The sequence below is a fragment of the Takifugu rubripes genome, chromosome 16 (genome assembly GCF_901000725.2).
Source record: "Takifugu rubripes chromosome 16, fTakRub1.2, whole genome shotgun sequence".
In the NCBI taxonomy this organism is placed as follows: Eukaryota; Metazoa; Chordata; class Actinopteri; order Tetraodontiformes; family Tetraodontidae; genus Takifugu; species Takifugu rubripes.
In genome coordinates this window covers 12440798-12468559 of record NC_042300.1, presented here as the reverse complement: position 1 = coordinate 12468559, position 27762 = coordinate 12440798, and the positions used below count along the sequence as shown (strand labels likewise).

The 27762-nt window shown below is 52.0% G+C and overlaps 1 protein-coding gene across 1 annotated transcript; it reads right to left on the bottom strand.

Annotated features, from left to right (window-relative positions):
• Window positions 1–72: 72 nt before the first annotated feature.
• On the bottom strand, window positions 73–27762 carry map3k5 (mitogen-activated protein kinase kinase kinase 5; the record flags this gene model as incomplete). Its single annotated transcript, XM_003971916.3, has 30 exons — window positions 73–1199; window positions 1277–1353; window positions 1456–1577; window positions 1852–1964; window positions 2050–2293; window positions 2403–2508; window positions 2983–3168; window positions 3246–3414; window positions 3790–3967; window positions 4233–4250; window positions 4524–4701; window positions 5730–5887; window positions 7131–7236; window positions 7712–7848; window positions 7923–8050; window positions 8320–8453; window positions 8576–8657; window positions 9483–9578; window positions 10770–10822; window positions 11378–11485; window positions 11566–11719; window positions 12341–12500; window positions 13163–13275; window positions 14488–14658; window positions 16265–16371; window positions 16678–16846; window positions 17808–18001; window positions 20473–20496; window positions 21193–21332; window positions 27354–27762. Coding segments are annotated over 30 exons (4095 nt in total), but the record flags the coding sequence as incomplete, so codon positions are not given.

Here is a 27762-nt window from a genome sequence, read left to right as displayed (position 1 = left end):
TTTGGACCGATTTGCTGCCCCCTGCAGGTCATTCGAGAAATGCAGCCAAGCGGTTCATAGAGCAAGAGATCATCTTTTTAGAGTAAATTTTATTTTGCCCTGACCGAATGTTGATGAGGGAATATTGTTCAAATGTTTTTCCTTCACAGCTTCAAAACGGAAGGTTTTATTTCAATGGCGACACAAAAACGAACATTTGTAGATATGAAACGTGGACGCATTGTTCGTAATCCTGTTCCCCATTTCAAGGCTTTTGAATACGAAATCTGTCTGCATGGCAGAATTTTCATGATTTGTCATTTTCACAAGCAGGATAAACACAATTCTTTCAGTGTACAACAGTAAAAACAACAAATATTCTGATTTACTAATAATAATAATAATAATTACTGACTGAATATTATCCTGAATGTTTTCACGCTAGAAAATACAATACTATACACTTCAAATTCTACACTTGGTCCAATCCAACTAAAGTTTGTTTTTTTTAAACACATTACATGTATGTAATGATCGTTCACATATAACTCCATAACATATTTACATGCTTCTCAATGATAGAAATGTAGATTATCATAAAATAAACTATGGAAAGAGAACGAACAACTTAAATTAATTTCAGCAAAGAGCAAACAAAGGGCATGCCGTGACATCCTTCAGATAACAATTAAATTAGAAATGTATTTAAATAATGTAGTGTAGAAGATGTCCCGTGGAAAAACAAAAGCAGGATTTTAAGTGTAGTTCTTTGTAACTAAGGCTTCTCTTAGAAAACAGTCAGTCTCCAGGTTTGTAAACGTTACGTCTTGTCGAGGGAGGCGATACAGTCGTGAAGTTTCTACCAGGATTACTGTCATTTTTCACTGAATTAGTAACAAACGTGTAATATAGATAAGGCTTCGTAAAACCTGTGGCACTTCTTAGTTAATGTTTCATTCAAAAAGACCTTTTAATTTCCAAAATTATTAAAGCATACCCCCAACCTGATCCGTGAAAGAGTGCTGGAGCTGGAAATCTAAACTGGCCACACAGACTCTACTCCATGAAACATCTGGCTCTTATTTTACTGAGGTAAAGAGGAGAATACTGTGTTGTGGGGACGTCCTGACGTCGCTGGGCGGTCGTGAGGAGTAAGGCCTCAGGTCGGCTTCTGCCTGTATTCTGTGATGGCCTTCCACAGCTTGCACAGGACCCCACCTCTATCAGGACACAGTGAGCAGGGATATTAGCCACCATTAGCCACGCACGCACAGGTGAAGAAATAAAGCCCGTTTACCTCAGTCTTAGACTCTTCAGATCATCTCTTGTTACATCATTGAGGATGTCGTTCAACGCGTACTCTTCGCTCAGGATCTAGATCAACATAAAAAAGCACGAAATGAGGATTTGCTGCACAGCCGATGCATCGGGCTTCTATTTTATTGCTTAAACTGCAGCGTCTGAGTAAAAGCCCACTCTGTCTATGGATTCCTGGTCAGCACCATGAAGCTGCAGCCACCTGACCAGATCTGGGTCCTCACGTCTTGGACACGGTGGACTTGTCTCTTCCTGTGGACAGTGGGATGATGTGGGAGCCTCTAACAGACAAAAACATAGGAGGAAAAACCCTTTCCTTTAGGCTTGGGACAGGCCAGAACAACGTAAATAAATTACTGTTCGATGCAATAAAACACAATACCAGCAGGGGGCAGACTTACGACAAATTGACAGCAACATTTAAATAACTAAACACGTTAAAAAACATTAGAATGCTCAATGCTTTAATAAATTGCGTTTGCAGTAGAATATTAACAGTAAAATCAAAGTGGTTTGTCAGTAGTTGTGCTGCTGCTGCCGTCAGTGATTCCAGACCTGCAGACTCAGATCTCAGCCTCAGTAGTTTAATCTCCTGCTCCCTCTCCTTCAGCACTTGTTGCAAGATGCTCTGGTACTCTCTCTCCTTCTCCAACAGCTGGTGAAGCAGCCTGGAGTGAAACCATGAAGGCGGTTCTCATTGACCAGAATGAACCACACAAACGTGACATTACCCAGCGGCGACGGGGGGGTCACCTGTTGGTCTCGAGCTTCATCCTGCCCAGCTCCATGCTGGCGGGCCGCTGTTCGCCGTGGGACTCGTGTGACACCGTGGAGCTGAGCGTGCTGACCCCAGAGGTGGCCACGGTGTCGTCGTTGACGGCAGGAGGGTGCACGTGGCTCTGGTGGGTGGAATGTCGCTGTGGCTCAGCGTCGTCCTCCATGTCGTCCTGATCAGCGGGGTCGCTCTCTGAGGCCAGGCTGAAGTGAGGCCTCAGCTCTGATCGCACACATTGAGCCCAGATCAACATTTTTTTTTAAAAGACTTGCAGTGTGGTATGATGATTTATGATGTTTATGATGACGGCAGGAGATGCAGAGAGCAGTACCTGGCACTAGGATTGTGATGGCCGTCTGCACAGCTTTGCGGATGATATTGTCCAAAGCAAACATCCAGTGAGGTTTGATGTTGTGGTTACGCAGAACTTTGTTCACCTGAAATCAAAGAAGACTGTTTATTTGTTTACTGATCAAAAATTAATGCGTTGTTATTACCACATTTCAACATCCTTAGTAGGTGTTTATTGCCAGTTTATTCCAAAGATTTTGACAATTGGAGTAGGCTACAGGTTGTTTGCAGCTATGGCCGACAGGGGGCAGCAGAGCCACGTCTCCTGTCAGGATTACGCAACCTATATTACAAGCATGAAAACAAGACTCCAGACTTGCCTCGATGTGCAACAAGCCACATATTTCTCAGCAACCTGCCAGATTTAAAGGTCTGCAGTATTCCAGTTATCTGAGGGCAGATTACCATCTCCCCTCTGAGGCTCATGCAAAATGCATTATGGAGACGTCAGGTTATAAAGATGGATAATAATCATTAAATTTTCACATCTGAGGAAGCCCATGAAGGAGAGACCGAATGTTTCGCTCGGTTTTTCTGCGATCTTCTGTTTTAACACTCACGGCATCCTGGAATCCGAACAGCACAACCTGCAGTTGGCTGATGGCGCCGCTGTCAAAGTCCAGCTCCAGCTTGAGCTGAGACAGCGTGCTGGCGATGATCTTCCTGTCCGCCATGCGAACGAAATCCGCCAGGCTGACCACGAGAGTGGAGATGTGCTGAGGCTTCAGCTTCATCTCTTCAGTGCCCTGATGGATGGGGGGGAGGCAGAGCTTAGCGCCTCGTGCGTGAGCAGGTCGTGAGTGATTGAGCGGTCGTAGCGAACCTGCATGAACGCCTCCCTCAGGTTGGCCACCACCTTGTCCCGGTCCTCTGTCAGGATGTGATGCAGAGTGGCTCTTCTCTCGCTGTCCTTCCGAAGCATAAAGAAGCCCGAATCTTTCTCTTCCGGGGACGGGGGTGCACTGTGATCTTCAAAATTCTCCACTGGAATGCTGGTTAAAGAGAGCAAACCATTTTCATTCGGCCCTGATTTACTGTGGGCTCCATGTCCCGATATCACGGCTCAGACTGCAAACGAAGGCACGCGTGGGAGTCTTGGAAGTGTGTAAAAATGGAGATAAATGTATGCTTTTGTCCTGGTATCACTGATGTGATGCCGCAGATGCATCAGCCGGGCTGTTTTGCATTTCTATCGTGTCTCTCGGTGGCACCAGTTTAGGTTTGCGCCCCTGCTAAGAGGTTTGGGAAATAGAGATTTTCACGTCACATGACGGCAAAATTCCATTTGTACTGGAACAAACCGAGATAAAAACCTGATATAACGCCATCTCAGCACTCTACACAAACCAGTGTGTCAGTCATCCCACCTGAGGAACAGCGATCGGGTCCCCTTGACATCCCTCTCGCTGTAGCACTTGAGGCTGGGCTTGAAGATGAAAGGGTTGGCGTTGAGATCGTTGTCGGGGGAGACGGAGCCGTACTCGCTGCTGCTGCTGGTGTCCTCCACAACAACCGGCACTGGCAGAGAGATGCTGCGCAGATATTCTGAAGAACACAGATGGTGTGAAAGGTTTTGGCTCAGGGGAGAGACGAGAGAAGGAAAGGCTTAAAAGTGGTGAGTTTTTAAAAAACAAAACAAAAAAATAACAGATGGTTTTACAGGCAAAATATAAAAAAATGACTATTTTGAGTGGAGCAGAATCATGTGAGACAGACAAGAAACTGCAGCTTGGAGATGTTTCAGGGGGACCAGGATGATAAAGGCCTTCTGTTCAGAAACAGAAGCCAACAAGAAAAAAAGGGAACTCACCTGAACCTGGCGAGAGAGCTGAAGGGAAGAAAACAAAAAGCTGTCAGCCGGCGAGGAACCGGAGCTCGTTCGTTGAGAGGAAGTACAGCCGAGTACTTCAACTACACATAGTTGAATTACAGCCAAAACCCAAAGCGCAGCGCCAAACTGGTTTCTTGCAGATCATTATGTGTAAAGATTTAAATGCTTATGGAATAAAGTTGAGCTAATCCTGCGTTTGCGTGACGCCGTTGCTTTGCACGAACCCACAAGAAGCCCAGTTCAGAGCGCGTGGAGAGGAAGCAGCCCCACCTGTGAAGCTCCCTTTGCTCTTCTTCTTGCGGCTGGTGACGGTCAGGAACTCGTCGGTGAGCAGGTCCAAAGCGGTGGCGCGGCGGTCGGGATCGGGCTCGAAGCAGCGCAGGATGAAGGCTTTGGCCTCCAGTGACATGGACTCGGGGATCTCGGGGTGGATCTTGAACATGCCCACCTGCAGGATCAGAGCAGAAGCTGCAGAGCCTGAACCCAGACTGCAGGTCTGGATGTGGCCCGAGGCGGCGAACAAGAATGTTCTCCGTCCTCTGACAGTAGGAACACTAGACATTCCTTTTGTTGCTGCTGAGGAATGCTGACGCTCCTCCCATGAGCCATTCCACATGGATGAGCAATGAAAGACCGTCTAGTATCAACAATACGTATCGGAGACGAGATGTGGGACCCTGTTAGGAGATAAACACCCCAACTGCACTCCCGGGATTCTCTTCTACCCACAAAGCTGCTTAAGTTTTCTGTTATATTTCTGTTATTTTCACTTGAGTGCAACAGTCCAATCAAACAATGAAAGACGATCAATATTCCCGCTCTACATGTACGAGCAAAGCCAAAACCTGGAGTATAGTGAATGAGTGAACGCTTCCACGCAAACATGCACGCGTCCACGTGCAGAAACTGAGAAGAGGAGGAGCGGGGGAGGGCGCACAGGTTTGTTTTCTTCAAACAAATGTTCGTGCACAGACGCTGTTTGGAGTTTCTACTGTGCTGGATCACATTACAGGACGCAGCAGGCGGTGCAGGTGCACGAGGGCCCCGCCACCGAAAAAACAGGAACTGAGAGAGTTCCTGAGAGAGAAGTTAGCATTGTGTAATATGCAAATGCTGCACGCTACATGCCAGCGCCTCGCGATTGAAGGTCAGATCTGGTCCGTGGTCGCGATGGCGGTGTTTTGTAAACTGCATCTCAAATGCAGCGCTTGTTTTGAGGCATAATAACTCCCGACGATGCGATGTGTAAATAGCAGCCATGCGCCACCTTGGGCTGCAGCTGCTGGGTGACCAACGCTCTTCTGAACATGTCTCCTGAAACGGATGTTTGGCTGTGATAGCGGTTTGTCTTGTTTGCAGATGATTTTTTCGAAACACGAAACAGGAACAGAATGAGTCAGGATGCAGCCTGAGAGCCTCCCGTTGGGGCCTCTTTCAGCAAACACAAGAATAACGGCATCTAAAACCCCGACGTACCTTGAACATCGCAGCTTGCGGCTCTCCCAGTTCATAGAAAGGCGGTTTTCCTGTTGCCATTTCTATGATGGTGCAGCCCAGAGACCAGATGTCCGCCGGTTTGCCGTATCCTCGAGGACCCTTGTCGATGATTTCAGGGGCCATGTACTGTAGCGTGCCTGGACAAATAAAAAAAAGACATAAATAGAGGGGGAATCTAGTCACGCACGCTAAAAAACCAACACATCAAACAGGTTTTTAGTGCTTCCTAAATTTCCAGTAGGTGCCTGCTGGGTGTGTAGTGGCTGTTCTGAGGCAGCAGGAGCAAAGCTGCTGCTATTTTACCCCTGTTTGTGTTTCCATCGGGCACCACAGACGTGCTGGGCGCATCCCAGAAGTGGCTTGGCTCTCGGAACGCGCAGCCAGTCTATTTTTGATTAAAGCAAAGTCAAGCTGGGCCGGTCGGATCGTACTACGAGGGAACTTCACGTACAGCGTGTGCAAGGCCTTTTCAAAGGAGCCCTCTCGTTCCATTTACATTTCAAAGCCCATAAAAAGCAGCAGGTAGCTGCGTAATTACACGGAGCACTCGGGCCAGCTCAGCGCTCCAGAAAAACAAGTCGGATAATCGCAGCAGCGACGCTCCGCGCACCACGGAGGAGAGTTGGACCGGCACACGTCACCTCTCAAAGTCACATCTGGAGCAAATTTGGGGTGAAGGAGACACAACCGGGGTGGAGGCAGGCGGCGTAAATATTCGCTTCAGACGTGACGCAACAATGTTTCTCCAGCGAGGACATAACGTCCGTGCAAACCCAAGCGACTCCGCAGAAGCACCAGACTGCGTGTCAGATGGATTTGTACCTTTCCTCTGTCTTGCTCTGGTGCGTCGGCAGGGCTGAAAGTGATTATTTTAACACCCGTCTGTTGCATTCAGAGTGATTACAGGTTACCACTCTGCTCAGGGATGACACAGATCCTCCGAACCCTGCAGGATCTCCAAACGCACCGCTGGGTTCAGCCAAGCTGAGGAGCAGGAATGACCCTGTCAGCGCTGCCCAATAATCACAGCCCTGCGTTGAAAGGACTCCTTTGTTCTAATAATAACCCCTGGGTGGCGAGCGCTGCCTTCAGGCTTGTGCACACCGAGCTAAAAACAGGCAGGAGTGCATTTATAGCATTGCTGGGCTATAAAAAGGAGTAGCCCAGTTTCCCGAAAGAGCTGCACCGTTCAGGGTAAGTCCCTGTCTGGTCCAATGAGCAGCTGTCGGCTAATCTGAGAGGTCAAAGTGAGCTGCAACTGTGGTGCCAACAACTCACGGCCATGTTCGTGACAGGCGGCGATTCTGCTGCTTTTCCCTCCACTACGCGTGTAAACAGGAAGCAGCTGGCAGTTTAGGCCGGGGGCGCGTCAGAGCATACCTGTGAACGTCTCGGTGCAGGGATTGATCCCAGCCAGCCTCTTGGATGTGCCGAAATCCGATATCTTTAAGACGCCACTGTAGGTGTTGATGAGAACATTATCACCCTGCAAATTGAAAACACAACCGGTGAGAACAGCACGTTACCCCCCCCACCCCCGATGGTTTTTTTCCACGACAAAGCGAGGCGTTTGGAAATCCTCGAGAGTGACAAGCGACAGGTTGCGACACGCCGCGTGGGAACGAAGGCAGCGGCACAGCCAAAACAAGGTGATTAGCATCCACACGCTGCTAATGACGCTTATACAACCGCAGCGTTAAATCAGGTGGAAGCATGAGGTCAGAGTCTGTTGACCCTAATGACGGAGGGCGACGGGGGCGTTATCAGCGCCGGGTGGGCAGAACTGACATAAAAAGGGGAGGGGAGGGTCAGGATTGCCATCTGTGCCCCCCTTTATTCCTCCTGCAGACGTGGAGCTCTGAATATGTTACATTAATTATCATGAACATTAATATGTTCCTCAAGAAGGCCGAACGAAGGCCTCCTCCTCTCGCACGCTTGCATTGGTGCGTTGTACCCACCTTGATGTCCCTGTGGGCTATCTGGTTGTCGTGCAGGTACTTCAGGCCCTCCAGGATCTGCCGGGTGTAGAAGCCGATGGTGGACTCGTTGTTTTTCAGGGGGCCCCACTTGGACCGGAGTAACGCTGAAAGACTTCCTGGAAATTAACCAACAGTTTTGGTTTTGGATTTCATTTGTGCTATTTTCTCTAACGTCACTAAAACGTCTCACCTCCGGGCACCTGCTCCATGAAGATCTTGATGAAGCCGTTCTCGCTGATGGATCCCAGGTACTGAACGATGTTCTTGTGCTTCAGGTGTTTGTGGAGCGCGATCTCCTCGTGGAGCGGCTGAGAGTACCTGTCAGACCCGGAACAGATAATGATGAGCGCAACATCCCCCCCCACACCTAGAAGAGCTCATTTTCAGCAGTGTGACAGAAAAATACAACAGCACCACATTCTGAGGGCAACAGAAGGGCTGTCTGAATGCTGCTCCCTCTCTTTAAACTCCTAGAATCCCCTTCTCGTTAACCTAAATGCTGCTCAGTCCTTCGTATCATCTCCACTGTGGGAGTATCTGCTGCTGGTGGAGCGGCCAGGCGACATTCCCCCCTCAGGGATCCTCACCTGCTGTCCCGTTCAGGGATTTCTTTGATAGCCAGACGGACCTGGTTGCTGAGATCTCGGCCGGCATACACGACCCCGAAGGTGCCTTTTCCCAGAACCACCCTCTCTCCGTGCTCATCGTACTCATAATCATACTGCAGGGAGGATCAGCAGGAGAAATTAGCAGGATCATGAGCATTTGTCCTATAGATGTCCTCAAAGCAACTTCAGAGCGAGCGACGTTCCAGCGAGGGCGTTTCTGAATACGAGGCGTCACCTCTAAGGTTTCGTGGTCACAGTCTCCCTCCTCGGGACCCTTCCAGGCTTCCTCAGTTATACTGTTGACCAGATCGCAGAACCTGCCAAAGAAAAGAGCTGGATCATCCTCACAGACCCTCCAGACGCGTAACTAGGAGAACCCAAAAGGACCGCGCGCGGTTCGACATGCATCTGTCAATATTTACAGCGGAAAATGCAAAACACCCCATGAAATGAGCTTCTAAAGTCAGACATTTATCTGATGTGTCTTTTGTCCCATATGTGCAGACGCCCACGCACACGTTGAGCACATAATGACCTTTAGAAATGCTGCCACACAGCGTGTGAACTCATCACTCAGCAGGACTGCAGAAGCTCTTCAGCAGCTCACTCACTCTTCCTCTTCCCACTACCTTTTGCCTACTTCTCCTCCTCTTCCTCTCTCCGTTCTGCCGTATCCAGTGGAAGAGGAGAGGCTCTATAACAGCAGGCATGACTCACCGACTCTCACACCCCACATAATGGAACAGGAAGTGCTCAGGAGCCTCGGAGGTGAGACTCACAGGTCTGACTGTGCAGCGCTTCACCGAGGAAGACGAGGAAATGGAACAAGGTGTGTTGGAGCTGACGGAAACTCGGAATTTTCCCACCCGTGGAAAAGAGTCTGACAAGAGGGGTTGGTTACAGCAGGTGGGAGGTGATGAGAGGAGGCTTTGGAAGGTGGAAAACTAGTTCCAGCAGATTCATTTTGCTCCGTGCAGCCTCCGGATATTACCGCTGCTTATGAAATCGACATTATTGCGTTATTTCTATTACAATCATCTTTATTTGGGGGACAGGTTGTATCTGTTCCGAGCCCATGGAGCGGCTCTCCAGATGGAGGAGGTGGTTAAAGACCAACGGGCGTTGGGGGAACGAGCACCAACCTTCTGCAGTGAATCTCTGTGCAGAAGTAGATCTGGAAGTCCTCGGCGTTGTGAAGGACGTACAGGAAAGCGCTGCGCTCGTCAAACTTGGAGATGCTGAGGAGAAGGTTCAAAAGTTAGAGAGCTCTAAAAACCTCATTTGGAACTCAGAACAAATTAGGCCTCATTCCCTTAACGACAACAGAGAGGACTTTTCTGGAATGTTAGGCTAGCTGGAGCTACCCCGGTCCTTCCTCCATAAGTCCCTACGGACACTCATATAGCCACACCAACACATGACTTGATTGGCGCAAACGAAATAAACAATCCTAAATTCCTCCCAGACAAGGAATCGTTGTGAAGACGGTGACGGGGATGAGAGCTGGTCCGTTGGTATTGTTGCCTGCATAGCTGCCATTGTGTCCTGCTGCCTGTCTGCAGGCTGAGTGGGCACAGAGAATGAGTTGTTCCCTAGCAACATGTGAGCGGAGTCCTCCACTTCGCCCGCTCTGACACGGAATTCCTCAGAGGACGGTGGAGGAGAAGCCAGAGGAGACGTCTCGGGACCAACAGCGCGTTCACGTTAACGACAGCACTGACCGGTTTGTTTAAACTGCTTAAACACAACCAGGTGAAGAGCTCCACAGGAATCAGAACCTTTGGAGCTCCACAATAATTAGAACCTTTGGAGCTCCACAGGAATCAGAACCTTTGGAGCTCCACAGGAATCAGAACCTTTGGAGCTCCACGGGAATCAGAACCTTTGGAGCTCCACAAGCATTAGAACCTTTGGAGCTCCACAGGAATCAGAACCTTTGGAGCTCCACATCCATCATCTGTTGGATGTGGAGCTTGGTCCAACTGAGATGCTCAATAAATACATTTTGCTCACTTAAAGGCCTCTCCTCCAGGCTGACATGCTGCTTTAATGACTTTTGCTAACAGCACATGTTCAGCTCAACTCATCTTTACTCGTGGAGCGTGTGCTACATCTAAAAGGTTCCCCAAACAGGAAGAAACCTGGAGCAGGACCAGGCTCTCATGGAACCCTGCTGCTGATGGATGGTGGGTGCAGACGGAGAAAATCAGGATGAAATTGTTGTATTTCCTGTCCGATCAGCTTAATTTAAGCTCGACACAGTAGGAAACGATGGCGAATCGCTGCAATAAGTCACAGGACTGGAGGTTTATCCCCCCGACTCACAAAGTGATGATAATAAAACAATCACTCAGAGAGACAGCTGGGGAGTTATTGGCCCATCACTCAGCTGCAATATTAGAGCGCTATATAAAAACGGAGGCTCTCACCTGACACCTCGCACCGAGGTCGCGCTGAAGTTCCACTCGTGGATGCCTTTATTCTGCGGGATGGATCAGAAACATTATAGGGGTCCCATAACGGCGTTGCGCAACGGGCTGACCTTAGGGTCATGACGGGAAATTAGAGCTTTGGGTGAGGACAGCTGGGGAGTGGCGAGCTAACGCCCTTTATTTCTGCGCTGCTGTGCAGGAACGTAAGGAAACGGGTGAGTGAGTAAGATGGACAGGAAATGAGGTCAGAGCCGTCAGCAAAAACAGCCACAATCAAAGATTCTGTGACCATCTCGTTAAATCAGGCAGGCAGAGAGACAGGCAGGCAGACAGGCAGGCAGAGAGACAGGCAGGCAGACAGGCAGACAGGCAGAGAGACAGGCAGGCAGAGAGACAGGCAGGCAGAGAGACAGGCAGACAGGTAGGCAGAGAGACAGGCAGGCAGGCAGGCAGAGAGACAGGCAGGCAGAGAGACAGGCAGGGAGACAGGCAGGCAGACAGACAGGCAGAGAGACAGGCATCAGACAGACAGACAGAGAGACAGGCAGGCAGAGAGACAGGCAGGCATCAGACAGACAGACAGAGAGACAGACAGGAGCGGCCACCTTATCGTCAGGGGCGACGTGCCAGATGGAGACGGTGTTGTCGTCCACGTCTTTGTTGATGGACAGGTACGACGGCTGGTAAATTTTGGTGGGTTCTAAAATCAAAACCTGCAGAACGGAGGAATCAGCCACCTGGAGCCCACAGATACGTCTGGTTTTGGTTTCGGACCGGTTCTTCGGCAGCTTACAGGGAATCGGACCGAGGAGACGTCCCTCTTGGTGGCCTCCACCAGAAAGTCCATCCAGAAGTCCACCAGCTCCTGTTTGGGCGACGGCTGCTCGGCGCCGGGTCTGTGGAACTGCTGGTAGATCAGAATGGTCTCCACCAGCGAGCGCAGATACCTACCGAGAGGGGGGGGGGGGGGCACACGTAATAAACATGTAATAAACACGTAATAAAGAGCGTTCATGTGTCGTCTGTCGGGCGCAGCCTCGTATGTTTGATCCTCTGCCTCTGCTCAGCTTTACTGAGGAAAAACCATCGTTCCATGATTAAATCTGGGCTTTTTGTCACTGAGGTGCAGATATTTGCAGCCGACTGTCTATTAGCTCACATCAGGATTTACGGTGTGAGCGAAGGCTGCAGACGTTCCCTCCCCGTGAGGACGTCCACCTCACATGAATGGAATGGCCTGACTGGGGAATGACGCGCAGCTGCAGCGGCGGCGGCGGCGGCGGCGGCGAGAAGACGGCTGCACCGCGCCGCAGGGAAGGAGTTTCTCCAATCTCCGCAGCAGCTAGCAGAGATGCTAACACTGTTTTTGTTGCTTGCTAGCACCAACTGGTGCACGCAAGAAACCCAAATAAGACCAAAGCGAGCGATTCGAGTCTTATTTTAAAAAAGGCTCCTGAAATTCAGCACATGTTCAGACAGCTGTGGCTTCCAAGGAGAACAGGGTCGGAGGAGGAAGATGCCCACATCCGAAATGCTGAAATACAGACTTTGCTTTTCCGTGTTCTCACCAGATGGGAGCTTTGAGTTTGAAGAGCTTCTCGGAGGCCTGGATCACCCTGATATTATCGCCCGCCAGGATGCTGGCGCCCAGGAAGAAGCCCACATCCCAGTAGCTCTGCAGCTTGTCCAGGCTGCCTTTCTTGCCCAACAGGCTGCTCAGCTTCACTCCTGGAAAACAAGGCGGGGGTCAACGCTTCCCTCCCTTAGCAGAAAGAAAACATTCCACCATCTTTTCTGACACAAGAATTTAAATGAAAATGGGAGTTACGGAATTTGTTGTGTAGAATTTGGTTCCTGCTGCAAAGGATTTAAGGGACAAGAATAGAAGGCAAGGCTGGGAAGCTGGTTTTTGGAGCTTTTTTTAACCGTTCCCAGGTTATCCTTCTAGCCTTCCCACGTTTCTGAGCTCCACTGAGCCTCATATTTTAGGGCTAAAGTATCCAAGACGGAGGCTTAACGCTATGTTTGCTTGCAAAACAGGAGGAGCTGCTACTGCTCAGATCACTTGTGGGGATGAACCACAGCGTTCGGACCAAGCTCAACAGTTCTCCAGCACGCACGTCTGCGTGCACGGAGCTCAAGCGCTCGTGGTCCTGCGTAGAAAGACAACAGTGAAACCTGTCCGACAGCGTTTAGAGCGGCTGTTGTGTTGATCCCCACAAAGGAGCAGAATAAAAGAAACACCTGAGGGATATTTCCAACAACCAGACCCTGGCGGTTCCACCCACATCACGCCCAGATGACCTCTGACCTCTGTCAACATGATCCAAATCTCCCGAGATCATAAAAGCTCCGCTCTGTTTCGAGGAGGGCGGCGGTCGTGGCCTCACCCACTTTACGAAGCTCAAAGGACGTGTCAAACTGGTGTCCGGCTGCCAGCAGGAGGACGGCGTAGTTGATCCCGGAGTGCAGCGTTGGCTCGGACTCAAAGCCCCGTTTAAACCTGACCCAAGGACACAAAAATGGTTCCAATAAACAGTCAACTTCCAGGAAACGCGTCAGCCCAAATCCCAGGAATCTCTGGAATAACTGATGTCGCCCCAACACACACGCACGCACGCACGCACGCACGCACGCACACACACACACACACACACACACACACACACACACACACACACACACACACACACACACGATGGGAGCCAGTGCCTGAAGGACGGATCCAGGCCATGTTTTGTGTCCTACCACCTTTCATGAGGAAAGCAGGTGAACTTTGTCGGGCTGTAGGATGCAAAACATGGCCTGGATCCGTCCCGCTCCCACTGGATTTGCCCACTCCTGCTCTAGAAGATGAAGACCGTCAGTCTCATCATCGGTATATATTGTTATTCCCAACAAGCGTGTGCCGGAGCGCTGTGTCCAGTAGACCGAACTGGTTTCAGCTGACAGCAGAACACAACAATGCAGAGTGTTGCATCAATAGAACCGTGACATCAGACGCGTCTCCCAAACCATGGCAGGAAGGAGAACATCTGCTTGAACACTTTCTCCTCTCTTACTTTGTCATTCAGTCAAGATTTTTGGACCAAATACCAGTAGAAAAATATGTGTGCAGCATTTGTCTCTTAAACTGCGGCGTGAGTGAAGAACCATGCGGTTCCTTCCAGGTCCTTTCAAATCAACAAAGAGTCGCTCGTCTTCACCTGATCGTCGTCTTGGTGTTCCTCAGGCAGGGCTGGAAATAGCAGCGCGGCCGGGCCCAAAGAGTCATTTGTGAGATGATGAAGAGGAGCGAAGTCATAAAGTTAAATAAAACGCTAATGCCTCAAATCGAGCTTCGGCCCTCAGGCGCCTCCTTCATTAAATTCCACCTCTGCATTTTGTCCTCATTTGCTTTTAACAAGTCACGCTATCTCAGATCTCATTCTGCATGTCGCTGCGGCTTTAATGAGCAGTCTTTCACACAGTCGCCTGCCCGTGTCCCTCAGTGAGGAGGCAGAATTCTCCTCCTCCAAGCTTTGGGTTCACAACAACAGCTATTAAAATCCACTCTTTGTTAAAAATAATCTCTTAATCCTGCACAACTGAGATCCACAGTCACGATCAATGCATGTTGGGCGCAATAATATGTCTATAGCACACACACACACACGCACACACACACGCGCACACACACACACACACACACACACACACACACACACACACTCACCAGTGTGTGCCGCTGTCTCTGCTCTGCGTGTCGGTGAAGTGGGACTCCAGGAACATGTCCTTGTAGATTCGTCCCACCAGGCAGTAGATGTCTGAGGCCACCTGCTCTTCTGCCTCCACCAGGGGCAGCATGATGTCCAGAGCCTTCTGTCTGTCCCCGGGCAGGTTCCTCCTGCGCTCATGCACGAGCGCGGCGAGCGCACGGCCCGTGAGAGAGAAGGCAAATCTGACATTTCTTCTTCTGATAAAGGGGAAATCTGCCGTTTGCATCCCCTCTGAACACAGTACTGAAAGCATTAACACTGTGCTGAGATGCATCCTGGGAAATGTAGTGATGACAGTACGTGCGTAAACGTTTATGTAGTAATTAGGCTGTATGCTGTGGTCGAGGTACCATGATATCCACCATTTAGAGCGGCCTGCTTGTAATTTGGCAGTGCTCCACTTTCCACGTGCACCAACAAGCTGGTCAGCACGTCTGGATGGATTATCCATCATAGCAGCGAGCTGCTGAGTCTCCCGCTGGAAAATGGGCCTGATTTTGGGTGTTTGCCAAAGAGAAAATGACAATGCTGCTAGACTGGCGCTCAAGGCTGCAGCCGAAATGCCCGACAGACCCTTGTGACCAGACAACAGCTGCAATTTTCACATGTTCCGAAGCCAAAATAAAGCAGCTTTTGTGGTCGCTACTGATGTTCTGTTTAAGATCACATCATCCACTAATTCTGGTTCTGTGAGGAGCCGCAGGCTCCACAGCTGAAGAGCAGATGGGCCGTTTTCTGCTCATAAGTTAGTGAGTGCGTCAAATGTGAAGTCACGAGTATCCCTGCGAAGTCTCGCACAAGCACAATGTGCGAAAAGTACACGTTAGTTGGTCCCTCTCCAGAGTGTGAAGGTTAAATAAAACGTATGAACTGACAGCGATTACCATGGAGACCGTCCAGAGGGAAGAGCAGTCGGGGAGGGAGAACCTGCTCTCTCTTTAGCATCTCTCCGTTTCTCCTCGGTGGAGACGCTGGCTGGTACTTCGGTGGAGGAGAACCCCCCCTCGCTGCCATCCTGCTCCCAGTATCGAGGCCCTGCCAACTGGTTTGAGGGTCAGCGGCTGATCAAACACGGTTGTCGGCAGGGCAACGCACGACAGCGTGGATGGGGGACCAGGAATTTTGTGACGCAAAAGAATTATTGAGAGAAACTGGTGTATGCGCGTTTAGATTTGGGTTATCTACGGTTAATGATGAAGCATCGTGCTGAAAAGTGTCCTGCACACAGCGATGTGTCAGCTAACGTTCACAAAAGGCAGCGTTGGTGAGTCAGCGGCCGTTTACCAGGTAAGCCGACACGAAAGGCCTCCCGCCGCTCTTTGTTTCCTGTCATTACATGGAGACTTCAGAGAGGTCTCTCAAGATCACACGGGAGGGGGGGGGGGGGGCTTTGGTCATTAAAGCTTATCGTGTCTCAGAGCGGCGTGCTGAGCTGGCAAATGCGGCGCCTCACCGCCCACATTGAACGCAACATCGCCGCCCTGCTGGCAAGTCGCGGGATAGCGGAGGCAAAAACTGCGGGACGTTCATGTGAAATCAGGTCAAGTTCATGTTCTACGCTGGCGGCGCCCGTTGACGCAGCCCAAGAACAAAGATGGCGTGACCCATGCGCAGCGCCACAGCGGCCTCACGCCTTTATAAGTGAGGTCACCCAGGAAATTCATCACTTCAGTGACCCAAACCCAACCTTCCGGGCGGATGGGTGGTGCGGCGCCACGTGTGCGCTGGTCTTACCGGTTCAGTGCAAAGGCGTAGTGGAACTTGACGTGTGGGTGAGTCATGGGGTCGAAGGTGGGAAGCTTCTCCAGCGTCTCCACCAGCTTCACGATGGACTCGTAATCCTAAACGCACAGGGAGAAACAAGCCCATGACCTCCAAAATCTCCGACGCTCCGAGGGACTTTCTGGGGTCCTTTGATTTCATGGGGAAGCCAAAGACCCTCTAAAGGCGGGGCGGCCCCGTCATCGCCGTTTCGCCACCCCTGCTTGCCTACATGGTCGCCAGACCAAAGCGTGCTGAATAATTCAGCACGTCCTTGATGCCTGTTGTTCTAATGAATCATTCAGGAGGTGGAGAGCTGCCTGGGCGAGTGGGCGGATCTGGACGGTGCGCGAGCAAGAGTTCAGTGACTGAAGCGGAACTGGTACCTGAATGTCCCGGTACGTCAGCAGCAGGTTGATGACGATGTCCACGGAAAGGCACTCCACGTTGTCCAGCCGGTGCTGGATGCGGCTCAGCTCGGCCGCCAGCTCCGTGCCGGAGTACAGCTCCCGGGCCTTCCGGATCTCGTTCAGAATCATCTCCCGGAAGTACTGACTGTGACGGGAGGAAGAGGGCGGATAAATAATTCTAATAATTCTAATTCTTAAATCAAATGTCTCCTCGTTGTAATTATCAGGTTAATTGTTGCTGGAAGCCACGAGGATCAAGTCCGCTGATCAATCTGCTCCGTATCATTTCTGCTGATCCACCTGCGTGACCCTCCGTACGCAGCGAAGACACAAAAATAGCACCGGTGAGCACGTGTCAGCTCATATATTAAGACTGCGCTGGTATTTTAGTTTTATTTTATTCACACAACGGCTTCTCTCTCTCTATAAACGCTGACTCACTTTCCCAGAGCTGAGCTCCAACCAACCGCCTGCAACGCTGCACCGCCTGTTGGCGTGCAGGGAATCCTAAAATATTACTTCTGCAACCAGGGAGATGATGCGTGCACGTTCAGGAGCAGGTCAAAGGTGCAGCGTATAATTATAAAGGCCAGCTAGCAAAAACAGGCAGAACACAAGTGCCTCAAACATGAGATACTTTTTTGGGTGCGAGCACCACTTCAGAGGAAGTTGCCTCACTTTCAGTATTAAGCAGCTTCCTCTAACGTTATCAGAATTATTTACATTCTCAAAACAGGAAATAACCCTCAGACCTCCGTTTTCCTCCACAGGAAGAATTGAACAATAATGTCAACAATAAGGGAAATTGGACACAATTGTACTTTTGTACCCCTTAAATCTGAAATTAGAGAATGGAGGAGGATTTAATAGACATCTTAAAAATTTTGTTTTTAAAGCCACAATTTCAATTAATTAATCCCAATAAGCTTGGAGTGGATTAGCTAATGCTGCCGCTAGCTAACTGAAAACGATGACTCGTCAAAATCTTTGATGCACCATAAAAATCAAATAATAAACTGAATTGTTGACACGAACCACATGAAATAACTAGTAAATACAGTCCCGTCCGTTCATTTGGGCCTGGTTCTCCTGTTGGGGCCACTTACTGCGAGTTGGCCTGCGACACCTTCAGCAGCTGGATGAAGCGGTCGAGCAGCGGCATGCAGATGGGCCCCAGAAGCATCTCGAAGCTGGGCTGCATCAGCTCCGTCAGGCCCTTCATCAGGCTGCCCTCGCAGCAGTACACCTTGTTGTGCGGCGTCACCATGTACGGGATGAAGGCGTAGTTGGCCGAACACGTCTGGTGACGCCGGGGGAGAGAAAACACGCCGCTGAGCCGTGAACTCACACACGTCTGACAAGACTGAAACACAAACACTGTTCAAACTGGAGCTCAGGGAAGTGATGATGCGGCATCTCTGGAGGACGCTGGTGAAGGTTCCAGGTTTTACTGGCATTTACAGAGACAACAGTGTGTTCATGACCCCCCCAGCATCAGCGAGCGGATGCATTAGCGGCTGCGCACTCACGACCACAGACGCTGAGCGTCAGAACAAACCTGCGGTGTTGACAGAGAAAAGGAGGGGGGGGGGGGGGGGGGGGGGGGGGGGGGGGGGGACACACACTGGAGTCGCCCCGATGAGCGGGGGGGGCGGCGTTCCAGCTGCTTCCTGATTCTGCCGCCTCTCTCAGAAGGGACGCCGCTTTGCTTTTTACAGCCAGGAGATTTAAATAAGCGAGGAAATGAAAGGGGGCGTGGCCATAGATCAAAGGAAGCCGTCTGAAGGCACACACACGACTTCCTCCGTGCAACTGCAGCTCTTGCATCACTGCTCACCTTTGAAGGCCACACCTGCGGCGCCGTATTTAGCCTTTCTCTGGGTCGTTAATGAGTCCGAGTGGCGGGACGCTTCATAAAATCAGCGACGGCTCATTCGACTAATCGCACACGTATAACGACGGCGAGGAGGGGGAGGGGGCGGGGCCGCTGATCAATACGAGGGAGGCTGATAGGTCACTAATTGACCCGACCAGGACACCCAAACGTGCATCCTGGTGGATTTGCACATGCAAATCATCAGTGAGATGCTTGTTTGTTTCAGCCAGACCAGCAGTCTGGACACGCAGGCCTGGCGGCATCACAGCCAGGGAAATACAGCACTTGTGAGGACACTGACAGCTGAAACACACAGGAAATATGGAGGAAGATGGAAAAGATCTGGAGAAGGTTGAGCAGGGAGACTGGAGCCTCCAGAGGCTTCAGCAACAGCAGGATGGAGGTCAGGGAGCAGGTCCATCCATCCACCCATCATCCATCCACCCATCATCCATCCACCCATCCATCCATCATCCATCCATCATCCATCCATCATCCATCCACCCATCCATCATCCATCCATCATCCACCCTCCACCCATCCATCCATCCATCCATCATCCGTCTACCCTCCTCCCATCCATCCATCATCCATCCATCATCCATCCATCATCCATCCACCCATCCATCATCCATCCACCCATCCATCCATCATCCATCCATCCATCCACCCTCCTCCCATCCATCCATCATCCATCCATCATCCATCCATCATCCATCCATCATCCATCCATCCATCCATCATCCATCCACCCATCCATCCATCATCCATCCATCATCCATCCATCATCCACCCTCCACCCATCATCCATCCATCCACCATCCATCTACCCTCCTCCCATCCATCCTCCACCCATCCATCCATCATCCATCCATCCACCCTCCACCCATCCATCCATCCACCCCCCACCCATCCATCCATCCACCCATCCATCCATCCATCCACCCTCCACCCATCCATCCACCCTCCACCTATCCATCATCCATCCATCCATCCACCCATCCACCCTCCATCCATCATCCATCCATCCATCCACCCTCCTCCCATCCATCCATCATCCATCCATCCATCCTCCACCCATCCATCCATCCACCCATGCTGTGATATTATAACAGGGAACCATGACATCAGCACTTCCTGCTTCTCTCTGTGGCCTCAGCCTTCAGGGTTAGCGGCACCCTCAACACGTCGGCGTCCTTGTTTACGGCGTAAAAAGGCAACAGATCGAATCAGCCGAGGGCAGGAGGCAGACCTGATCCTCTCTCAGCGGAGATCAGAGGTGACCGTCTCTCCTCGCTCAGTGAAAGACGGTGTCAAAGGTCAGCTTACGCAGCGCAGCGCCACTTCCTTCCACCATGAAAATCCACTTAAGAGAGCAAAACCTTTCATCTGGCTCCCGATCGGGCTGCTGAAGCGCCGCGTTTAAACCATTTCAACATAACAAGCGAACACTATTTCCTATTAAACACATGATGTCTGCAAGCCATGGTTTTAAATGGTTTTTCTCGTTGACATCAAAGCGGGCCAGTTCCGACATTTCCTGAGCGCCGAGCTAAAAGCAGGTTTCAACGCCGCCGTTTTCACAAGTTCTTCGCCGAGATCCGTCAGGCCAATCACGTCGCGACGGTCGCCGCGACTCGTCGGATGTCACGCGAGACAAGCGTGTGGCAGATGGGGGAGGGGCTGCTTTCATCTTACACGTCTAAGGGAAATACAAGCTACTTTGATGTCTGCAACTGAATGGGGAGAACGTGTGCAGCGAGAGCAGAGGGTGTAGCGACACCAGGCACGGTGTAAAGAAGCATATTCTCCATGCAGCTTATTATGTGCGAGGTGTGAGAAATGAGCGCGTAACGTGTGAAAGGAAAAGGCGAAGAGAAATACGGTGTACTTACAGTGTTTTTCTGGCCAATTATCTCCTGAAAGAGGGAAAAAATGACATTCAGAAGAGCAACAAACTCATTTTCAATAGGAACCTCTGCTACACAGCGGTGCTAATAACAAGCAGGCTAATATTTCAGACAACACGGGATTAATAAAGCTTTTACAGCTTCCTATGGAAGTTGTGCTCCTTGTTTCTTCTTCTACCTTCTTCCTCCTGTATTCAGCTTGTCATACATATTTCAGCCGTTATTGATTCTTGGTATGGGAACATCTCTCACTATTCACTCAGCGCTCCACAAATGTTTAAATGTACAAAAAGTCTCACAGCGGTTTCGTGTATATCGGATTATTAGGTTGACAGAGCTCCGAGGAAGAGCAGCGCTCTCTTCTTGAGCACTTAGCGGAGAACAAAGCCAGGAGGACGGGCACCACGCCAGACCACAGGAAGCTCCTTTAGAGTGGCTCTTTGCATCGGGACAGCAGACACTTTCAAAGCAGCATTCAATAACATTAATAGGCAGGAAGAGCTGAGCTGAGACGCTCTCGCTCCGCTCATCCGTAACTCAGGGATGCTTTAGGTGAAGGAAAGCTTCCAGCGTTTGGTTAATTACCCAGAATTCCAAGATTTTAACGTGTCTAGATGAAATGAATGGCTTCTAGAGCCTGACATGAAACTTCATATTCCAGTTCCATATTAAGTGCAGCTCTTGGAACGTCGCTCTGGCGCTTACCTGCAGAGACTGGAGCGAGTCCGAGTTAGTGTCGCAGTACAGGATGATGTTGTTGGCCATGCTGAAGCTCTCGCGGACTCCCAGGTGATAGAAGAGCGAGAGCTGGCGGAAGGCATCGGTCATCTCCACCACCGCTATATCTGCAGACGCAGGGGACAGAGACGTTACCGGGGCAGATCCCCGGCGGATCTGACGGGGCTGAGATGGAGACGTGAGCTCTGCCCATCAAAATCAGGACATGAAACCGAGACAGTAATAGAACTGATGACTTGACTATGAAAGTTCACCTTTGAGCTAACTGCAATGCTGTAATCTCCCGGTTTCAACCTGGCTTTTGCAGCATCAAACGCACGTTCTTCATCTGATGAGGGACGTGTAGGAGCCACCTCAGTCGTTGTTGAAGGTTGTTAAAGCACCAACACTTGAGTAAGAGCAGTTTGCTTGGCTTCCAATTAGGTTGTTATCAGCCTTCACAGCGGACTAATACCAACACTGTGTGACCTTCCTGCTCCTCTCCGACCTATTGCCATGCTCGGCTGATGTTGATCCAACGGTGTGCGTGCAGCATCAGACCAGCTTCAGCTCCGGCCTGTCAACAGTCGGCCTCATCAGATTTAGACCCGTATGAAAAAGAGGCTCGCTTGCAGAACAGCGTGTTTTCCCCCGGGGAGGTGGTGGTCTGACCCCCGCCCCCCCTCCAGCCTGTCAATGAATACAAACATCTTCAATAACACACGGCCTCCTGCTGGACTCACATGACCTGATCAATAGGTCGATACGTACAAGCATTAGCAGGTGCCACTCAAACCAGCAGGGACTGGAGCTCCTGGAGCTCCTGGTGTAGCGGTGCGGAGCTCAGCACCATGAAAGGTCTGAGGGGGCCTAAATCCTGCAGCTTTGCACTATAGCACCATAAACACACCTGCACTTCTGCAGGAAGGTTGTAAAAATATGTATGTTGAAAAAAGAATCACCAAGACAACATTTATCGCCACAAATTCAGAGCCTAAGAAGTCATGAAAGGGTCCCAGTGGCCCCTAACCCTGGTCCTCAACATGCCCCCAGTTGCAGGACCGGTTCCCCAGTACCGGTCCTGACTGGCTGTTACACTTCTTCAGATGGCTTCTAGAGAACTGCCCCAGAGATAAAGAGTCATTTACCAGGAGTTCCCCCGACTGGGTGTTTAACCACAGAAGCTTGGAACCGCTTCAGTCATGGAAACACTGGTTGCCTGAAGGCCGCCGTTTCACTTCACACCTACTTCCGCTGTTAAAAATGCAACCAGTAATGCAGACATGCAGCTTTGGGGAGAGTTTCACAGGTTGGGTTTCATTAACTGCATTCCGGTAACTAGAAACCCGTTGGTTGGTTAGAATAAGTTAGAGTAGAATAAGAAAAAAAACCACACAACTGTAACGGTAAATGTTCTCATTTCAGGCATGAACCTCCCAAAAAGGGGGATTTCATAAAGAGAAAAGGTTAAAAACAGCTTCGTCTCCATGACGATCTGGTGCCAGCGGACGGGTTCGATTCCCCCTGGTTCTGTCATCCGCATCATCAGAGCTAATCCCCCTGAACCTGACGGCACTGGAGGAGGAACTCTCACAGGAGTGGACAGAACGGACCTGCTGATAACGGGAGCGAATGGGTCCATCAAAGGAACGCCGCCGGTCCGGCCCGTCGCCGCTGTGCAGCGATGCAGGATGCCGAGAGGCTTCGGTCCTGCAGACGAGCAGCCTCAGGTGGTTTCTGACGTCGCCCGCGGCGAAGCGTCTCGACCCGCCGACCCACTCGTTACGCCCGTGACGCATTTCCCGCAGCGTCCTGGCGCAGCGAGAACCCAAAGGAGCTTCGCATCGTTGAAGATTCAAGGCCGCCACTGTTGACGAGCGCCGAGTCCTTATTATGGGATGCCATGAGGCTGACCACCGATCAGGTTGCCTTTAAAGGTGCCTTCAGATGGGGAATAAAGCGACACTCCTGGGCAGGTCAGAATCGCCCCGCTGAAGCCCAGAGAGGGGAGGGGGGCAAAGGGAGCCAGATCCAGCATCTCCTGGGTGGCCGGGCCAGGTAAACACACTCGTTGTGGACCGGGAGAGACAGGAAGCAGCGCGGCTCGATATCACGACCCCGCAGGACGGTGTTTAAGTGGATATGGATTCACTCGGAGGGTCTTTGATTACCGCGTTTGTACACAAGGAAATCCATATTAATGACCACGGCTGTAACGCCAGCAGGGCGGGCCGGCGTTGAACGGCGTTCATCCCGCGACAGAGCCGTGCACGCCGGGATTCTTCTCACCACTCAGGCTGGGGGTGCGTCCCACGCGAGTCCCGTGATTCCTGACGAATCAGAGGAGATTTGAAGAATCGTGCAGGACCGTCACTGAATCGGCATGTTTACAGCACCCGTTTGCACGTGTGGGAGGTTGCACGTGCACGTGCACGTCCACCAATTAGCACTTCAATAGCTGCGAAAGCGTCGTGGACCTCTGAGGTCAAAAGCCACGGGCTGTTTACGCTGGCTGGCTCCGAGAGGCTGAAGCGGCGCCGCAGCGGCGCAGGTACAGCAGGTAAATAAAGCACTCGTTAAAATCAATTACATAACAACTAAGATGTTGTAACCATGGCGACTGGCTGCGAGAGATTTAAGTGAAACCCTCTGTGTGCCACTCTGGAAGGTTGGTGGTTTTTTAACGCTCACTCGGGGGAAAGGAGGGAAGGAGGTTGTTGGTGAAGGAGGGGGCAGGAGCGTCCCCGGAGCTCGCTGGGGAACCAGCGGCGGAATTCCTGCCACGCTTCCCACGCTTCAAGCATTTTCCCTTAGAAAAGGCAGCAATAACCCAGATGTCTTTCCAGGAATGGAAGACCAGATTTTCAACCCTCATCCTCAAGCAGCACTTGATATTCCGCTGCCCCCCCAACATGCCAGCTAACAGATCCACAGACTTTAGAGGAGCGGACAGGAATTCCCAGCACACTCCTGGAAACAAACAGAGCTGTGTTTACAGTTTCCCATCCCAAGGCGTTGCATGTGCGACCTCGGACGCTCCGGAACGCCGTGAAAAAGACAATTCAGGGCGACTAAGGCTGCAGAGATGTAAAAAAGGCAAATGATCCGGTCTGTGAGGGAACCCCTAAACGGTCTTGAGAGGGGGTCATTCAGGCCGGAGCGACCTCGGAGCAGCGACCACACAGCCGACTGTCCGGGTCATGTCTCCTCGGGCTGAAGACGCGTCCAACGCCTTCCCTGATCTCCAGAGTGTCTCACCTACAGTTTTAACCCATATCTAAGCTAGCAGCGCCTCCAGGATCCCCAACATTAGTGATTTGTATCCGTCCTCCACCAGGACAGACAGCGCACGCTGGAGTTCTTCCATAAATAAAACCCTGGGAATGCAGAAAAGCAGCACCGGAGTCACTGAACTGAGCGTTTGTGTGTGTGCTCGTACGTCTGCGCTCCCTCAGGGCCGCCGGGAACAGTAGACAATGGCTATTCTGCGGCTCAGACGCTCGGCCCGGCAGACATAAACGCTTTCTTTATTTTTAGGAACAACTGATCTCGAAAGGAAAACAAGCCGGAGCCCTGGAACATCACGGTGGAGGAAATGGGAGCAGCCAGCCGGCTCCTCCTCTGCGCTCAGTTGCCTTTTCCACATGCTGAGAGCTCCTCTAAACGGCGGCGGCGGCGGCGGCGTGGCCCCGGAGGGGAACAGAGCCCAGAACAGAACGTGAATTCATCAGCAGCTGACAAACACGCCGGGAGAAATCCCGTGTTGCCGCGCACGCTGCCCTGACTCGGCTGCTTCGTTTACTTCCTGCTCGCCCTCAACAAGAGCGATCTGTCTTTGCTGGGCGAACGAGGAGCGGCCTTGAAACGCACAAATTCCCCAGCTCCGGTCGAAAATTACACATATTTATGTGCTAAGCAGGCAGAACATTCAGGGAAGTTAGCCAGCACACCTGCCCTTTTCACCTGTAACCACGCCCACACCCGCCCTTTTCACCTGTAACCACGCCCACACCTGACCTTTTCACCTGTGACCACGCCCACACCTGACCTTTTCATCTGTAACCACGCCCACACCCACCCTTTTCACGGGTAACCACGCCCACACCTGTCCTTTTAACCTGTAACCACGCCCACACCTGCCCTTTTCACATGTAACCACGCCCACACCTGCCCTTTTAACCTGTAACCACGCCCACACCTGCCCTTTTCATCTGTAACCACGCCCACAGCAGCATCTCCAGGACCCAAACGGCTCATCAATCACCTGACGCCATGTTCATCCAGACATTAGCAGCCACATCCGAGCTCTTTAAATCCAACGGGAATATCGTCCCGTCTCCAGAATGCAGCTCCACGCCGCCGCCGCCTGTGTGAGGCCTGAACGCGAGCGCCGTGTTGGGTGACACGACAACGGTGCATATTCGGATTTAACCCTGCAATCAAAGCTCAGCCGCTTGTTGAAGCCTCGAGGGCACCGCAGGAGACGGAAGCATCGTCGGGCAGGACCAGAGACGCCTCCTCCTCCTCGTATTTATTTAAAACCAGTGTTTCTGCGACACTCTAAGCTCCTCGGCAAAAGCCCCGATCAACCTGTGCGCTAATTCCCTCCGACCTTCTGCCCTCTGAGCGGCGCTCGCCACAGAGGATCAGCGGTGCTGCGCGGGGGGCTGGCCCGGGGGGGTTCAGCGGCGGTGGACACGGCGTGCGGACACGGCCTCTCACGCCGTGTGACGTGTGTGGACAGAGGTGTTTGAACTGGAGCATCAACCTGAGATAAACCAGCTGGAATGTTAGCAGCTGCATATTTCATCACAATTAAGATGGATTATTCTGTTACACATTAAAGGAGCAACACAAAGAGGATCAGAGAAAGGTCCGACGGCTCCGTTAATCAGTAACGCGGCGCCGCTGTCGCTGATAGCTGCTGACGGCGCCCAACAGGGAGGGAAGGAGAACGCAAAGAAAACGAAGGGGGCCCCCGTCGCTGCGGGCGACCTTTAACAGCGCGGCCGAGATGACGGACGCCGCCGCGGCTCCACGGAGGTGCGGAGGAGAGGGCGCGAAAAGAAGCGTGACTGTTGTGTAAAGTGACGCCGGGCCGGCATCAGAACAGTAGCCGACCCGTTCGTACTGGGGCCGACGGGTTCTGGGGAGTTTGCTGTTGGTCAAAGCAACAGGCTGAAACGAGAGGTCGCCAGCTCGCCGCTGCGCAAGAAACCTGCTAAATGACGGAGGAGCGCCGGAGCGTCACCGCCTTCAGATGAGGACTACTTTAGGGATGGCGGGTGCCCGGGTACGGATGGGGCGCCGCAGACCTGCATAGAGCCTCCACACCAACAGGAAGTGGCCTGCAGAGAGTCCCCCCCCCCCCCCCCGTAAGGGAAACCCAAGAGAGGAAACAGCGGTGACATCAGCAGGCGCGAGTCACAGGTCATCGGGTGGAGGATCAACAAAGCCGGGTGGGGGTGGTGGGGGGGAGGGGGCGTGGTTTGGTGCCCGTCATTAAAACACTGAGGCCTCATCTTCTGCCCTCAGATCCTGCACACAACCCCCGAATCTCTGTTCTGAGCTTCTAAAAATGAAGCTGAGTGGTAGGGGGGGGGGGGGGGGGGGGCATCAGGCGGGGCAGGGGGGGAATGCAGGTTGTGATGGGGGGCTACTGCCGTCAGCGTGAGACCACCAGGGCTGCAGACTACCTGTGTGGGGGTGGCTCCTGTTACAGCTGCAGTCCGGCTGAGGGCCAAGCGCTGCGCTCAGAGACCTGCAGTTAGATTCCAGTGGAAACACCAGCATCAACCCAGCACCATGACGGAAGCATGCAATGGAAAGGGGGGGGGGGGGGGGGGGGGGGGGGGCTGTGAGTGAGGGAACACCCCCCCTCTAAGCCCAGCAATGAAGGCTGGGGCTGCGTGCTGGGACATGCACAGCTGCGTGTTGTGTTCAGGGCGCTCACAGCAACCTGTCCTGTGGGCAAACAAGTTCCACAAGAGAGCGACCTTTGACCCCTGATTGCGGTGCCACAACATCAACCTCAAGAATTCCTTTAAGTAAACACTGCTAAAGTTCCAACAGGCAGCTGCAACACAACACGTGCACATGAAGTTTCCCGGAGTTCCTGGGAGACCAGACGCCCCCAGTCCTTCACTCACCAGCGTTGTAGAAGGTGTCCAGCACCGTGGTCTCCCCAAAGTCCAGTTGGCCGAAGTTCACGGTCTCCAGCCGGCTGCCCACCATGTCACACGCGTCCCTCAGGCACTGCAGGGCCAGGCTCTCCGCGTTGCTCTGCTGACTCGTCTCCCCGTTCACCACGTAGGCCACAGTCACAGGCCTGCTCTTGCACGTCTTCCCGGTGGACAGCAGCCCCCCGCCGTCCCCCGGGCTGCTCCCGATGGTCGGACTGAGCCCCGCGCCCCCCGACCACGGAGTCCTGCCAGAAGGTCCCGGCTGCAGGGATCCCAGACGCGCCTCCGCCGCTCGTGCTCTCCGCGCCCGGGTGCTCTGTAGCGGGACAGACGCCGAAGGAAGGCACCGGCAGAGAAATCCCGTCCTGGTCCTGAA